This window comes from Columba livia, chromosome 2 (assembly GCF_036013475.1).
Source record: "Columba livia isolate bColLiv1 breed racing homer chromosome 2, bColLiv1.pat.W.v2, whole genome shotgun sequence".
NCBI classification, from domain to species: domain Eukaryota; kingdom Metazoa; phylum Chordata; class Aves; order Columbiformes; family Columbidae; genus Columba; species Columba livia.
Genome location: NC_088603.1, coordinates 421667 through 435260, shown reverse-complemented (window position 1 = coordinate 435260; position 13594 = coordinate 421667). Strand labels below are relative to the sequence as shown.

Sequence of the window (13594 nt, the reverse complement as noted above, 5' to 3'; positions counted from 1 at the left end):
AACTGCGGCTCCTGCACCTCCCAGGCCGGCAACCCGGGCTGTGGAGCGGCTGTATCTGCAGAACCTGTTCGCAAGTTCCTCCGGTTTGCTGGGGTCCCGCTGGCTCTGACATAGGATCAGCCACCGTCTGCACCAGCGGCGAGTCTGGCGTGTTGCCTTGGGGTGCCTTGGCTTGTCTCTGAGTTTTGGCCGGGAGGTGGGGGTGTAGGACGGTGTCATGGTAGCTCTTTCCGTCCTGCTGCAGGCAGCTTGGTTTTTCGGTCCTCGCAGAGATGTCCAGACGGCGCGGAGCTGTTTGTCCTGGTGGGTCATACCCACCATGATTAGCCTTGGCAGGAGCTGTGGTGTTACATCCTCACCACGTGTGTGTGTCCAAAACGGTGCTCTTGGAACGCCGTGCTGGGAAAGGGGGAGAGTCCCCGTGTCGGAGCGCGGCTCCCACCGCGCGCAGCTGGCAGGTCCCGGTGGCCCTGCGAAGGAGCGGGGCTGGGAATCTCAGCCGCCCGCGGTTTGGAGCGCGGTTTCAGAGCCGTTGGCTGCCGGCAGGCTGGGAAGGACGCCTGTCGCCCCGGATCACCGCCCGCCGTGCTCGCGGGGCTGCGCCATCTCCGGGGAGAACTTGGGAGCCCATGTCTTTCAAATGGCGCGTCTTCTGCTGAGTCCTAGCCTACATTTTCTGGCCTCATTGCTGGTAGGGATTGTTCAAGAGGAAGGAACCGAGTGTGACCAGCAAAACCGCGTGTGGTACTTGGTTCAGAAAACCAGCGCGGCAGTCTGCTGGCTCCGGCCCCGCTCGTGGTGTGGGAGCTCTGGGAGCGGCGCCGCGGTGCTGCCGGGGCAGCTGCATTCCTGCGCAGCAGCGGGGCCCTGTTGGCGGGCCGCGGTGAGTTATGGCCGTGCCAGCAGGGATGCCGCCGGCAGGAGCTGCAGCAGGCTCCCCGGCTCCCAGCGCCCGCGAGAACCAGCTGGTTTCTGGAGCTGAGGAGTTCCCACCAGCTGGAGCTGGGTACCATCCAGCCCCGGGCACGCCGTGGGACCGGAGCGGCTGCCCCACGTACGTGGCTTTTGGGGACGCTGTGGGACCTGCTCCGGCTGCCAAACTGCGGGGTACTTGGGAGCCAGCACACCAAGCTGACGAGCAGTCATTCCCGTTTTTGTTTGGAATGAAGGATGGCCAGTTGGCAGCAAGCACCTCTGAGTTTGGTTACGGGGCAGTGGTAGCTGCCGGCTCTTTGGCAGTGGTTTGGCAGGCGGTGAATAGCGTTAGTCTGCAGTGCGCCATTGGCTGCCACAGTGCGGGAGAAAACAGGGTTTGCTTTGTGCCGGGTGTCCCCACGGGGGATGAGGACTGGTCTCTAGCGTGGTCCACACCGCTGGGCTGGCAGCCAGTGCCACAGCGCGGGACAGTGTCCTCTGGCTGTGCCACAGCGCGGGACAGTGTCCTCTGGCTGTGCCACAGCGCGGGACAGTGTCCTCTGGCTGTGCCACATTGCAGAACAGTGTCCTCTGCCTGTGCCACACTGCAGAACAGTGTCCTCTGGCTGTGCCACACTGCAGAACAGTGTCCTCTGCCTGTGCCACACTGCGGGGCAGTGTCCTCTGGCTGTGCCACACTGCAGAACAGTGTCCTCTGCCTGTGCCACAGCGTGGGACAGTGTCCTCTGCCTGTGCCACACTGCAGAACAGTGTCCTCTGACTGTGCCACAGCGTGGGACAGTGTCCTCTGCCTGTGCCACATTGCAGAACAGTGTCCTCTGCCTGTGCCACACTGCAGAACAGTGTCCTCTGCCTGTGCCACAGCGCGGGGCAGTGTCTGTTGAAAATAGTTTGTCCAAAGATCTGACAAGGATCCTGGGGTGACTCCACGAGCCATCTCCTTCCAGCCGACAGTGCTCATCACGTTTCTGGGGTCCCTGGGCACCCACACACGGATGCACTCTCCATTTTGCTTTGGTTCAGGTGTCTCACTGAAGTGGCCCGACAGCCACAATCACCTTCTGGTTTTAGGTCACTTCCCATTTGCTGTCACGAGTGGGCCTTTGCTTAAGAAGGCATCTCGAGGCCTTGCCTGCTGCTGGGGCCACACTGGATCTCTTTTTGGGGCGCTGAGGAAACAGTGACGGGAGAGCTTTGCTGGAGGGGCTGTGGGCAGGGTCGGGGACTGTTCGGTTCTGGGGGCTCTGGCTCAGAGCAGCACTCCATTTCACACGTAGCCTTTTATTCTCCTGGCTCTTTGCTCGCCTCGTTTAGAGAGACCACATCCAGCAAGTGGCGGTGCTGCCACTTCCAGAGCGCCGCGATTCCCCAGGGCTCCAGCCCGGCTTGGACCACCTTGCAGCCCCCGGGACGAGCCGGAGCTGTGCAGCCCAGGGGTCCCCACGGGGCCGTGTCCCTGCGGCGGGGGCTCCTCCTGGGGAGACCGGGAGGCAGCAGAAGCTGCGCTGGAAACGTGGCAGCACCATTTCATCTCAGAATGGAGTTCTCACATGGCACCGCTTCCCCGTGGCAAAGCAGAGGTCGACTGGGGAGGCTCATGGTGGTGTTGGTGCACGGGGTTAATGTGGTGTGTGGTGGGGGCTCTGAGCGTGCCGGTGGCTTCCTGAGCGTCGTGTCCTGCACTCGCTGGGCGTCCTGCCGAGCCGGCACAGGTCACCGCAGCCGTGGCAGCCTGGGCTGAGCGGGGGGCTTGGGGCATCTGGGGCTGCTGCTGGGCACACCTGAGCTCAGCAGCCTGCCTGTCCTGCTGTCTGTCCTGCTGCCTGTCCTGCTCTGTGTCCTGCTGTCTGTCCTGCTGTCTGTCCTGCTGCCTGTCCTGCTCTGTGTCCTGCTGTCTGTCCTGCTGTCTGTCCTGCTGCCTGTCCTGCTGTTTGTCCTGCTGCCTGTCCTGCTGCCTGTCCTGCTGTCCATCCTCCTGCCTGTGTGGCTGACTGTCTGCTGCCTGTCCTGTTTGTCCTGCTGTCTGTCCTGCTGTCTGTCCTGCCTGTCCTGCAGCCAGCACCATTCCCACGGCCTGGCCGCACCCCTGCCGGTGCTGCGGAGCCGCGGTCGGTCCCTGGGCAGGTTTGGAGGGTGGCCAGTCCCTGGCTCTGGTCAGGGCAGGGGCACTGTGCCCACAGGCTGGGGGTGCAGGGGGCAGATCTGGGCAGCCCGGGCTCTGCAGCACCTTCCCTCTGCCCGGGAGCTCCTGGGCCGTGGCGATGGACGCACTCTGGGTGCGCAGCCTGGCACGGGCAGCGGGCGCTGCCTGAGCTCGGGGCAGCCTGGCCTGGCCTGGCCTGTCCCATCCCATGCCATCCCGTCCCATCCCATCCGCATGGTTCCCGTCCCCAGCCCCGGGTTCAGCCCCAGGTTCAGCCCAAGGTTCAGCCCCAGGGTCAGCCCCGGGTTCAGCCCAAGGTTCAGCCCCGGGTTCAGCCCAAGGTTCAGCCCAAGGTTCAGCCCCAGGGTCAGCCCCGGGTTCAGCCCAAGGTTCAGCCCCGGGTTCAGCCCAAGGTTCAGCCCCAGGTTCAGCCCCGGGTTCAGCCCCGGGTTCAGCCCCAGGTTCAGCTCCGGGTTCAGCCCCGGGTTCAGCCCAAGGTTCAGCCCCGGGTTCAGCCCAAGGTTCAGCCCCAGGTTCAGCTCCGGGTTCAGCCCCGGGTTCAGCCCCAGGTTCAGCCCAAGGTTCAGCCCCAGGGTCAGCCCCAGGTTCAGCCCCGGGTTCAGCCCCGGGTTCAGCCCCAGGGTCAGCCCCGGGTTCAGCCCCAGGTTCAGCCCCGGGTTCAGCCCCAGGTTCAGCCCCAGGGTCAGCCCCGGGTTCAGCCCAAGGTTCAGCCCCGGGTTCAGCCCCAGGTTCAGCCCCGGGTTCAGCCCAAGGTTCAGCCCCGGGTTCAGCCCCGGGTTCAGCCCCAGGGTCAGCCCCAGGTTCAGCCCCGGGTTCAGCCCCAGGTTCCGCCGGGCGCTGCTCCGGCAGCAGTCTCCCTCCCTCAAGGAGGCGAGAGGAGATGGATGCGGCAGTCAGGAGCAGAGCGCCAGCTAATTACCCTTCCGAGTGTGTCTTGTAAATTAAGGGCTAATTAGAGGCAAAGTCAGTGTCATGGTTTTACACGTGTTTCTGTGGCGCTCAGCAAGGGAGGGAGGGGGAGTGCGGCAGCGGTGCTGGAGCAGCGGGGCTGGTGCTGTGCCGGGCTGCGGGCACCGCGGGGCTGCCAGCTCGGCACCGGCATTGCCGCAGGGCCTGCCGTGGGGATCACCCACACTCCGGGCGCTGGGAAGGGGGTCTGGCCCGGGCTGGGTGTGCTGGGGAGGAGGGTGGGAGGCAGCTGCTGTGCTGGCAGTGAACAGGAGGCACTGGGATGGACAGAAAGCTGGGACAGACGGACAGCGTGCCTCCATCACCCTCCATCCGCACCCGCTGGGTCCGGGGTCGCAGGGGGGTCTGGGTGCTGCAGCCTGGGCAGTGCCCGGCACCAGCGGCGTTCCAGTCACGCTTCTCCGGTTTTCAGAAACAGCAGGGGCAGAACGGTCCCTTTGGGTGCAGAACCTGGGGCTCCACGCGGGGGTTTTGCAGAACTCGGCTCTCTGGGGGGCGGCTGGGTGCTGGTGGTTCCCCGCAAGGCTGCGCAGCCTGTGTCCCTGCAGACACGGCTGGGGCAGCTGGCTCTGGGCCCTGCCAGCGGGGCTTGGCCAGCGCCGTCCCCAGGGTCCCCGCGGCCTCAGCCGCGCTGGGTCTCTGCGGGTGACCTGAGTCTGTTTCGCACGCTGCGGACCGGGTCAGGTGCGCTGGGCTGGCTGGAGCACATCGGGCTGGGGACCTGCCAGCGTCCATCTGCGCTCCAGCCTGCTGCTCCGACACGGACCCGCTGCAGCCCATCCTGGGCCGTGCCGGCACCAGCCGAGTCTGCTGTGGACGTGTCCCACTGAACAGGTCGGCTGTGGACGTGTCCCCCCAGCCGGGTCAGCTCTGGATGTGTCCCCAGCCAGGTCAGGTGTGGATGTGTCCCCCAGACAGGTCAGGTGTGGACGTGTCCCCCCAGCCAGGTCAGCTGTGGACGTGTCCCCCCAGCCAGGTCAGGTGTGGATGTGTCCCACCAGCCGGATCAGCTCTGGATGTGTCCCCAGCCGGGACAGGTGTGGATGTGTCCCCCCAGCCGGGTCAGCTCTGGATGTGTCCCCAGCCGGGTCAGCTCTGGATGTGTCCCCAGCCGGGACAGGTGTGGCCGTGTCCCCCAGCTGGACACGCTGCTGCCGCGCTGTTCCACAGGCCCTGCCCTCTGTGGGTGTCCCAGCTCCGCGGCTTTGCCTCTGGCCGTGGGAGGAGGACCCGCGTGTCCTTTGCTCCCTGGCTCCAGCTGTGGTGCGGTGGCTGGCGCTGGAAGCCCTGGGGGAGCGCAGGTGCCTGTGGTGGTAGATGTGCGGGACCGTCCCTCTGGACAGTGTCACCATCAACAGATTGCAGCCCCGAGCAGCAAGACCTTCGCTCCCTGTCAGAGTTGCTCTGTTTACTGTTCTGGAAATTCTGGATGTTCTTGTAATCCACAAACACTTGACCCATTTTGAATCTCGGGAGTGACCTTGTCTTCTATGATGGTCTCTGGTCCCAAAAAATGCTCCTTTCATTTGGGGTTCAAGGTCTGGGCTCAGCTCAGGGGGTTTCCAGCTGGTGGGAAGAGGCTTTTCCACCCACAACCCCACCTTACAGACGGGTTTCCGTGTTTGTCCCCTGGACATCCCCCGTGTGATGTTCCGCTCTCTCCAGTGCACAGCGTGGCCGTGTCTCTCGCTGGGACCACACGTGGAGTGAAGTTGGAGTGCGGGTCGGCGCTGGCGAGGGCCGGATCGTGTTTGTCCAGGTGCCTGGGGCCATGGTGAAGGTTCTGGGCATGGACACGGTTCTGCGCCAGGACCCCCGCTCGTGTTCCTCTGGGAACTGGGGTGTGCGCCGGGCAGGACTCTTTTCTCAGCACCTTTGGCTGGCACCCCGTGGGAGGGCAGAGCCAAGCAGAGCCTGTCCTCACGCAGGGCCCCGGGGACACGTCGCATCGGGGACAGGGACTTCTCCTCCTCCCGCGGCGCTCGGGGCAGCAGCGGGTCCGCGCTGAGGCCACGTCTCTCTTGCAGGGGCTCCGCACTCCACCAGCAGCACGTCCCTGCACTCGGAGCGCTCCATCAGCGGCATCAACCTGGTGGGCTTCAGCTCGAAGCCCGACGGCATGCACCAGCGCTCCTACTCCGTCTCCAGCGCGGACCAGTGGAACGAAGCCGTGGCCATCCCCAGCAGCTGCCCCAACCCCGGTAAGTGCCACCTGGAGCCGCTCCCCTCGGCTGCGCGGGCACGGGGGAGGATTTCGGTGCTGGGGCAGCCCTGAGCTCTGCCGGCCCGAGTTTGCTCACGGGTGTGCGACGCGGCCCTTGGGGCCTGGCCGGGGCCATCACCGTTGCGAGGGTCAGCTGGCGGTGGCCACAGCGGGGGACGAGCTCTTCCCGGGCACGCCGCGGCCCAGGGACGCTGCTCTCCGTGCACCGCGCGAGCGGCGGCCGTTGCTTCGCCCTGTCCCTGCTCCTCCTCGGCACCCCCGCTCCCCGATTTCGGGGCGGTTGAAGGAACAGGAGTGATTCCTGTCTCTGGAGCGCACACTGAGCGCGGCGGCCCCCTCCCCCCACGCTCACTCATTCTCTGTGATGTTTCAGGACAGTTGAGTGAATTAAAATAATTCATACATTTCCCAACGTAGCCACTTTGCCGAATTGGAAAATAAATGCTTTTGTGCTGCATTCATCACTCCTTCGTTCCTGGCTCTGCCGCCGCACTAAAAAAGCAGTTAAATGCACATCAAGAGTGGAGGAGCCATTTCCATGCCTGCTCGCCCCTTGTAGTTCTCATTAGCGCGGCAGCCGCCCCCCCGCTCGGTCCCAGGGGCTTTCACAGTTTAAAGAGAGCCTCTTTATGATCATTACCGGAGTCCGACTGTGCGGGCGCCATTTGCAGCTGAGGAGGCTCCTCATTTGTAACTGTGAAAAACTATCAATTTCAGCGCGCCTGATGCAGCGGCTCCATCATTGGCCCCATCAGCTCCCTGCTGGAAGCGAATTAATCAGACTGTTACTGCTGATGGGGCAGCGCAGGCGACGGGAGCGGAAGGGCGCAGCTCTGAGCATTAATGTGCGCAGCCCCCCCGCTCCCCACCGCGGACGCGGCTGCAGCGCGGCGGCCTGCACCGCCAGCACCGGCTGCGAGGGCGACCGCGGCCCCGCACCCGCTTCGGCACCGACGCAGGGCTGGGCTGCGGGGCAACCGCGCCGTGTCCCTGAGCCAGAGGGGGTGTCCCTGAGCCAGAGGGGGTGTCCCTGCACTGAAACGGTGTCCCTGAGCCAGAGAGGGTGTCCCTGCACCAGAGAGGGTGTCCCTGCACTGAGAGGGGTGTCCCTGAACCAGAGAGGGTGTCCCTGCACCAGAGAGGGCTGTCCCTGCCCTGTGACGGTGTCCTTGCACTGGAGAGGGTGTCCCTGTGCCAGAGAGGGTGTCCCTGCACTGAGAGGGTGTCCCTGCACTGAGGGGGTGTCCCTGCACTGAGGGGGTGTCCCTGCACTGAGAGGGTGTCCCTGCACTGAGGGGGTGTCCCTGCACTGAGGGGGTGTCCCTGCACTGAGAGGGTGTCCCTGCACTGAGAGGGGTGTCGCTGCACTGGGCAGGGGTGTCCCCATCACAGGCAGCACTATGCCCAGTCACAGGAGCCGGGCGCAGCAGCAGGAGTGTCCGGTGCCCCGGTGCAGGGAGCCGACGGCTGCGGTTGGCACCCCTGTTGCTTTGCACAGGTGGGTTTTGTGTCCTGGCCGTGCCGGACAGCAGCTGCGGGCCTGGATGGGCTCCCAGCTCGGGGCCGTGGTGGCAGGTTCTGTCCTGCTGCACAGCGCGGGTCTGGCGTGGCCGCGATGTGTTTTTGTCCAGCCCGGGTCTGGCGTGGCCGCGATGTGTGTTTGTCCAGCCCGGGCCTGGTGTGGCCGCGATGTGTGTTTGTCCAGCCCGGGCCTGGTGTGGCCGCGATGTGTGTTTGTCCAGCCCGGGTCTGGCGTGGCCGCGATGTGTGTTTGTCCAGCCCGGGCCTGGCGTGGCCGCGATGTGTGTTTGTCCAGCCCGGGCCTGGCGTGGCCGCGATGTGTGTTTGTCCAGCCCGGGTCTGGCGTGGCCGTGATGTGCGCTTGTCCAGCCCCGGTCCGGCCGGGCTGCCGCGGGAGAACGGGCCGGCCGCGGCTCCCTGCCCACGTGGAGCTGTGCTGCGGCCACCGAAACAATCTCCCTCTTCCATGCAAAGTAACCTGGAGACTGACACAAACAGGAGCTGAGATGCTGCTGCTTCTCCGTGTGACAGGGAGAGCCGAGATGTCAGTCCGGTGCTAATTGTGCCTGGGCGCTGATGGCTGCTCGTCCGCTCTGCCGGGCTCCCGCTGCTCTGTGCTGGACCCCGAGCCCTGGGGTCAGTCCTGCCCCGTCTTAGTGCCCCAGAGACGTGTCACTGGCCCCTCTGTGCTGAGGGGTCTGTGGTGTACGAGGGGCGACCAGCCCAGATGCCCTGTGCGCTTCCTGGAGCAGCGCAACAGCCCGTGACCCAGCTCGGGGCTCGCCGCGCTGTCACCGCTGTGCCGGAGCGGAAAGCGGCGGTTTCGTACCTGCAGGTCTTGTCTCACGTCTCAGAACCGCTCGGGGCTGTTGAGAAGGGGCTGGGACAGGTGGAGGCCCCAGAGCACAGCTCTGGTCCAGGGGTGGTGAGCAGCCCCCTGGGCTCCTGTCCCTGAGGCTGGAGCACCCCAGGCCAGGCACCCACACAGCCAGGGGCTGACAGTGTCAGCCAGGAGAGGGGACAGGCAGCTCCTGCCATGTCACCAGTGTGCCGGACTGGGTGGCATGGCCGGCCCTGCGGTGCGGGGCTGAGCTCAGCCCTCAGCACCTCGCCGTGCCGCTGCCTGCAGCCCCGGCCCAGTTCGGTGCTGTGTGCAGGTGCGGGTGGCGGGGCAGGGTGGGGATGTCCCTCTGCCTGGAGCGGACCCGCAGGCACTGCAGGAGTGCCCTTGGGTCCCAGCACGGGCTGACCCCGGGCTGCTGCGCTGGAGAGCGCACAGAGGGGTGGCGTGGGCTGTGCAGGTCGTGCAAACGTGCTTCAGCACATCTTGTGCTTGGCCTTTATAGACCTCTGCAGTCCCCCTGTGGGGACCCAGGGCTGAGGAGGAGCCAGGAGGTCCCACGTGAGGTCCCATGGTAAGGCAGGGACCTGGAAGCTCCTGGGTGGGTGTTGGGGACAGAGTCTCTGCGTTGGGAAACCTCGGGAAAAGAAGCGCCCTTCACACTGGGTCAGGGGGGTCACTTCTGTGCTGCTGGGGAAGAAAGAGGAAGAACCAGCAGTACATGGTCTCGTAGAGGGAGCGCGGTTCACGGCTGCCCCTGCCCCGCTGCAGCCCCATCCCCGTCCCTCTGCTGCCCGGGAGCCCCAGCTCCGAGGCTTTAGCTGCCGGCGCTACGAAGAGCCGGACACGCTGATCTCTGCTCCACGGAGCTGGTCGGCTCAGCGCCGCAGGATCCGCAGGACACGGCCCCTCGCCCTGCGCCGGAGCGGCGGGACGGCCCGCAGTGCCGGCGGCCCCGGGGACGCCCTGCGGAGCAGGTGGGCAGCACCACATGCAGCTCAGAAAGTTCATGTCCCCTGCGACACCCCGGCTGGGAGACGAGCGTGCCTCACACCTGCTCTGGCGCAGGCCTGGTGAATAGTATCAGTAATTTATATTTATAAAAACGGAGTCTGATTTTATTAGCTTTATCTCTCTTAATTGTCAAGAGTGAACTATTTCCCTGTGGATAAATAGCAGCAGAAACACCCTACTGGTGTGTGTCAAACGCGGTAGAGAGCAGAGGTGGCAGAGCCCGGTGCGGCACCCTCTCCAGCCCAGCGCGGGGCCGCGGCTGCACGGGACCCTGCACGGGGCACCCCGGTCGCCGCCCGGCTCCGTCCGTCCTCTGTGGCACGTTTGTCCTGCCCCCCAGACACAGCCCGAGCCCCAAGAGCCAGTCTGACCGACCCGGGTGAAACGGGGGAGCAGAGCACACGCGCGCCCGCAGTCCCCGCTGCCGGGGGGGCCGCCCTCGGTAGAGCCCCGATCGCTCTCTTAATTCCAGGCGGCTCGGAGCCCGGCGATGGGGGCTGGGACCTGCTGGAGACAGGGCTGTTGCGGAGGGCTCGGGAGCTGCCGCCCGTGCCGGGGCGCAGGAGAGGCAGGGGTGCATTTCGGAGAGGGTTAACCCTGCAGCGAGGGCTCCTGCGCCTCGCTGCCTTCCCCGGAGTCTGCATTTTTATGCTGATTGGAAGCCTGCGCTGTGTGTGCTGCTGAAATTGAATGTCAGGCTTTTGATTTTGTTGCTGGTCTCTAATGAAATTTGACATTTAATGGTGAGTGCAGCGGCAGCGTGTGTGTGTGTGATCGGAGCTTGATTAGCGCGCTCTAATTGACAGTAATTAGGCAGCTCCCTGATTGTTTCTAATTCTGCTATTAATTGTAAGGAACAGTATGATTGAGGATAAATTTGGTGCGTTGCTGCTGGGGATGCAGCTTCTTCAGCTCCGTATCGGAAGCCTATTGAGACCATCATGCTCAGGTTCCTGAGCACGGCAGCCCCCGTCACCCCGTCTGGCAGAGCGGTGCCGCGGGACCGGTGCTGCCACAGCGCCGTGCCGGTCCCGGGACCGGGTCTGCGCCCGGGGGCCCACAGCACCTCCCGGGACTGTCCCTTCCCAAAATGCATGCGTCGCCACCGAGCAACACACGGGGACACGAGCAGCAGGCATGGGGACACGAGCAGCAGGCATGGGGACACGAGCAGCATGCACAGGGACACGAGCAGCACACACAGGGACACGAGCAGCATGCATGGGGACGTATGCTGAGGGCTTGGCAGGTCTGGCTGCCCCGGTGGTGCCGCTGTACTTGTCCCGGCCATGCAGACGCCGGCACAGGCCGTGAACATCCCAGGGGAATCTCAGTGCCGAGCACGTCCTGCCAGCCCTGCCCAAGGGCCGGAGCTGCCCTGTGCAATGGGACCCAGCGCGGGCGCTCTCCTGTCTCCTGGGTTCTGCCTTTTGAGCCCAGCAGAGCACCGGGTGTCTCCAGGACGCTCGGGTGTCTCTGAAAGCAGACTGTCACTGCTGCCATACATTACTTTCTTTATCTTTGTTCCCAGCTAACGGTACTGCCGATTCTCTCAGCTCCAGCCCGAACATTTCCAGTGCTGCCAGCCCGAAGCTGGAGCCGCCTCCATCGCCACATGCGAATAGGAAGAAGCATCGCAGGAAAAAGAGCACGGGGACGACCCGGCCCGACGGCCCCAGTGCAGCTGCAGAAGGTAGGACAGTTCTGCGGCCTGGGCAGCTCTGCCGGCACCAGCACCGGCACCGGCGCGGGGCTCTGCCGCGGCTCCTCGGGGCTCGGCTGCTCCTCGCCCGAAGCGCCGCGTGCCCCGCTGTGCCCTGCGCCTCTGAGCCGCCTGGGAGCAGCACGGCCGTCCTCCCCGTCACTGCACCTACTGTTAGTGGTAGTGATTACCGACTGGATTAGCAGAGCTGCAGCACGCCGCGCAGTTAGCGCACGCTGAACTATGCCTAAGGTGTGCAGACACCTTCTGCCACAGGACAGAACATGTTTCTGTTTGCTTGTAAGTTTGCCAAAGTTCCATCATTTAAAAGGCTATCCGGGCCGTCTGCCTCAAGGTGAGGGCTTTTCGGAGGAGTTTATCTGCTTCAGGAAACCAGTTGAAGGCCTATACATAACTTTACCTGTTCTAAAAGTACTGATGGCTTTTCTGTTGAGAAATCCTGGTGTCTGTGCAGGGTCTGACGCGGCTCCCGGGGCCGGGCAGGGAGGCACGGGGACATGCGTTGGCTGTGGAAAACATCCCGGTTTGTCCAGGCAGACACGGGCTGGGCAGCCGCGTCCTCCAGGGCCCGTGCCTGTGCTCAGCGCCCGGGAAGGTGATCCTCGGTGTTTGAGAGCTGGCTTTATCCTAGATCATCCCACCCCACAGCGCTCAATACACTTTCGTGGTAAACCAAAATAAAGGTTTCATTCGGACAGCTGAGAGGAGAGGAGAGAAGTACAGCTGTTTGAAACTAGTGGCTGCTGTAAGACAACCCAGGAGATTTTTAGCCCGTATATTTGTCAGCCTGTACCTGACAAACCTGCGGGGGCTGCAGCATCTCACGCACCCCAGCTCAGCCTGCCGAGCAGCAGCTCCGCTTTCCCGGGGCAGAACGTCCCTTCCGGAGGCGTCTCACGCGTGCCGTGCTGATGATCCGCATGGCAGCTCCGCAGCTCTGTCGGGAGCTCTTTTCTGTTCAGATTCTTCGGTTGTGGTTGTCTTCACCTCAGCACCGCTGAGCTCAGGAAAGGCTTTGCCTTTGTGGTGGTTGGTTCAGGGAGCTCGAGCATCTTTTAAGTCTGTACTGTACCCCGGCTGTCTCGTGGAAAGCGAGCGGCACTATGTGCACGACGTCGTTAGACTGGTGCGTTCTGAGCCGCGGGCTCGTGTTGGCTCTTCAGACGTTACTGCCCTTCCCCACATCAGCTCGCAGTCTGCAGCTCTCAGGCCAGCGCTCTGGAAAAAGGGAGACGTATTGTTTGTGTGTCTGGAAGGTGGGAGACCAGAGGGTAGAACAGCTTGGCACCTACACGTGAGACAAAGAAAGTACGTGCTGAAGTACCACCCTGTAAATAACACTCCAGGAGAGCTGGGAGTACTGGGGAGAGGGGTACGTTACCTCAAAACTGACCTGGGTCTGATGAACGTACTTAGGATGTGGACGTTAAGGTGTTCAGCTGGCCAGGATGGAGACTGGGAAGCAAAGGGCCGATGTTTCAGTGCTCACGAAGGCCGGTAGGCGGTTCTGCGGAGCAGACGGGGTGAGAGAGGGCGCAGGGGCCGCGATCTCAAGTTGCACAAAGTTGAGTACAATTTCTTAGTGGAAAAGGTGTTTAAACATGGGAACGCTTTATGAAGTAGTGGACTAACCACTGCTCAAAGTGTTAAGTAAGTTACTTTTCCACAAGACGTGTGTGATGCGGCCCCTCTGCACCCAGCTGGGCACACCAAGTGACTGTCGCCCTCCGAGGAGTCCCCGTCCCTGACCCTTTGAGCCATCCCAGTTCTGCTCTGGTTTCCTGGAGGGTGTTTTTCAGACACATGCTCGCTCTGGCTGTTTTCCCGAGGGAGGTGGGGTGGCCGAGGACGCGCGTTGTGAGGATGTGGTGCCACACGGTGCTACGGGGGCAGCAGCGTGTTCTGATAGCGCCGCCCCGGTGCCGGACCGCGTGGGTGCGGGCAGGGCTCCTGTGCTGGCCGCGGGGATGCCCGGGCCCTGGCCGCAGGGATGCCCGACCCCGCCTGGAGTTCGTACAGTTAATTTAGAGCCCTGTCAGCTGTTGGACTAATGTAATTTTTTCCTACAAAGTGCATTACTTCGCATTTATCAACGTGGAGCTTCACTTGCCAGTGAAGTGTCAGTTACCCAACGTCATTTGTCACCGCACCGACCTCGCACGTGGCTGCTCCTCCTGCTGCCAACAGCCTCTGACACCAGAA

At 63.7% G+C, this 13594-nt stretch overlaps 2 protein-coding genes across 5 annotated transcripts in view; both read left to right on the top strand.

The window, feature by feature from the left end:
* Positions 1 to 13594, top strand: part of AGAP3 (ArfGAP with GTPase domain, ankyrin repeat and PH domain 3) — a 144977-nt gene that overhangs the window by 117105 nt on the left and 14278 nt on the right. For all 4 annotated transcript variants that reach the window (XM_065054915.1, XM_065054916.1, XM_065054912.1 and 1 more), the window contains exons 12-13: positions 6097 to 6270; positions 11201 to 11362. In XM_065054915.1, the coding sequence (XP_064910987.1) occupies positions 6097 to 6270; positions 11201 to 11362 (336 nt within the window). The remainder of the gene's footprint in view (positions 1 to 6096; positions 6271 to 11200; positions 11363 to 13594) is intronic.
* Positions 891 to 6090, top strand: LOC135578764 (skin secretory protein xP2-like). Its single transcript, XM_065054870.1, has 2 exons — positions 891 to 1293; positions 2723 to 6090. Exons 1-2 carry the CDS (start codon positions 891 to 893, stop codon positions 4054 to 4056), a joined length of 1737 nt encoding a protein of 578 aa, XP_064910942.1. The 3' UTR covers positions 4057 to 6090.

What these genes read in the sequence shown, in the direction of transcription:
- LOC135578764 (XM_065054870.1), top strand. Translation starts at nt 891, where the DNA reads ATGGCCGTGCCAGCAGGGATGCCGCCGGCAGGAGCTGCAGCAGGCTCC. An exon ending in GTGCGCCATTGGCTGCCACA is followed by an intron (nt 1,294 to 2,722) that starts GTGCGGGAGAAA and finishes GGCACACCTGAG; the next exon opens with CTCAGCAGCCTGCCTGTCCT.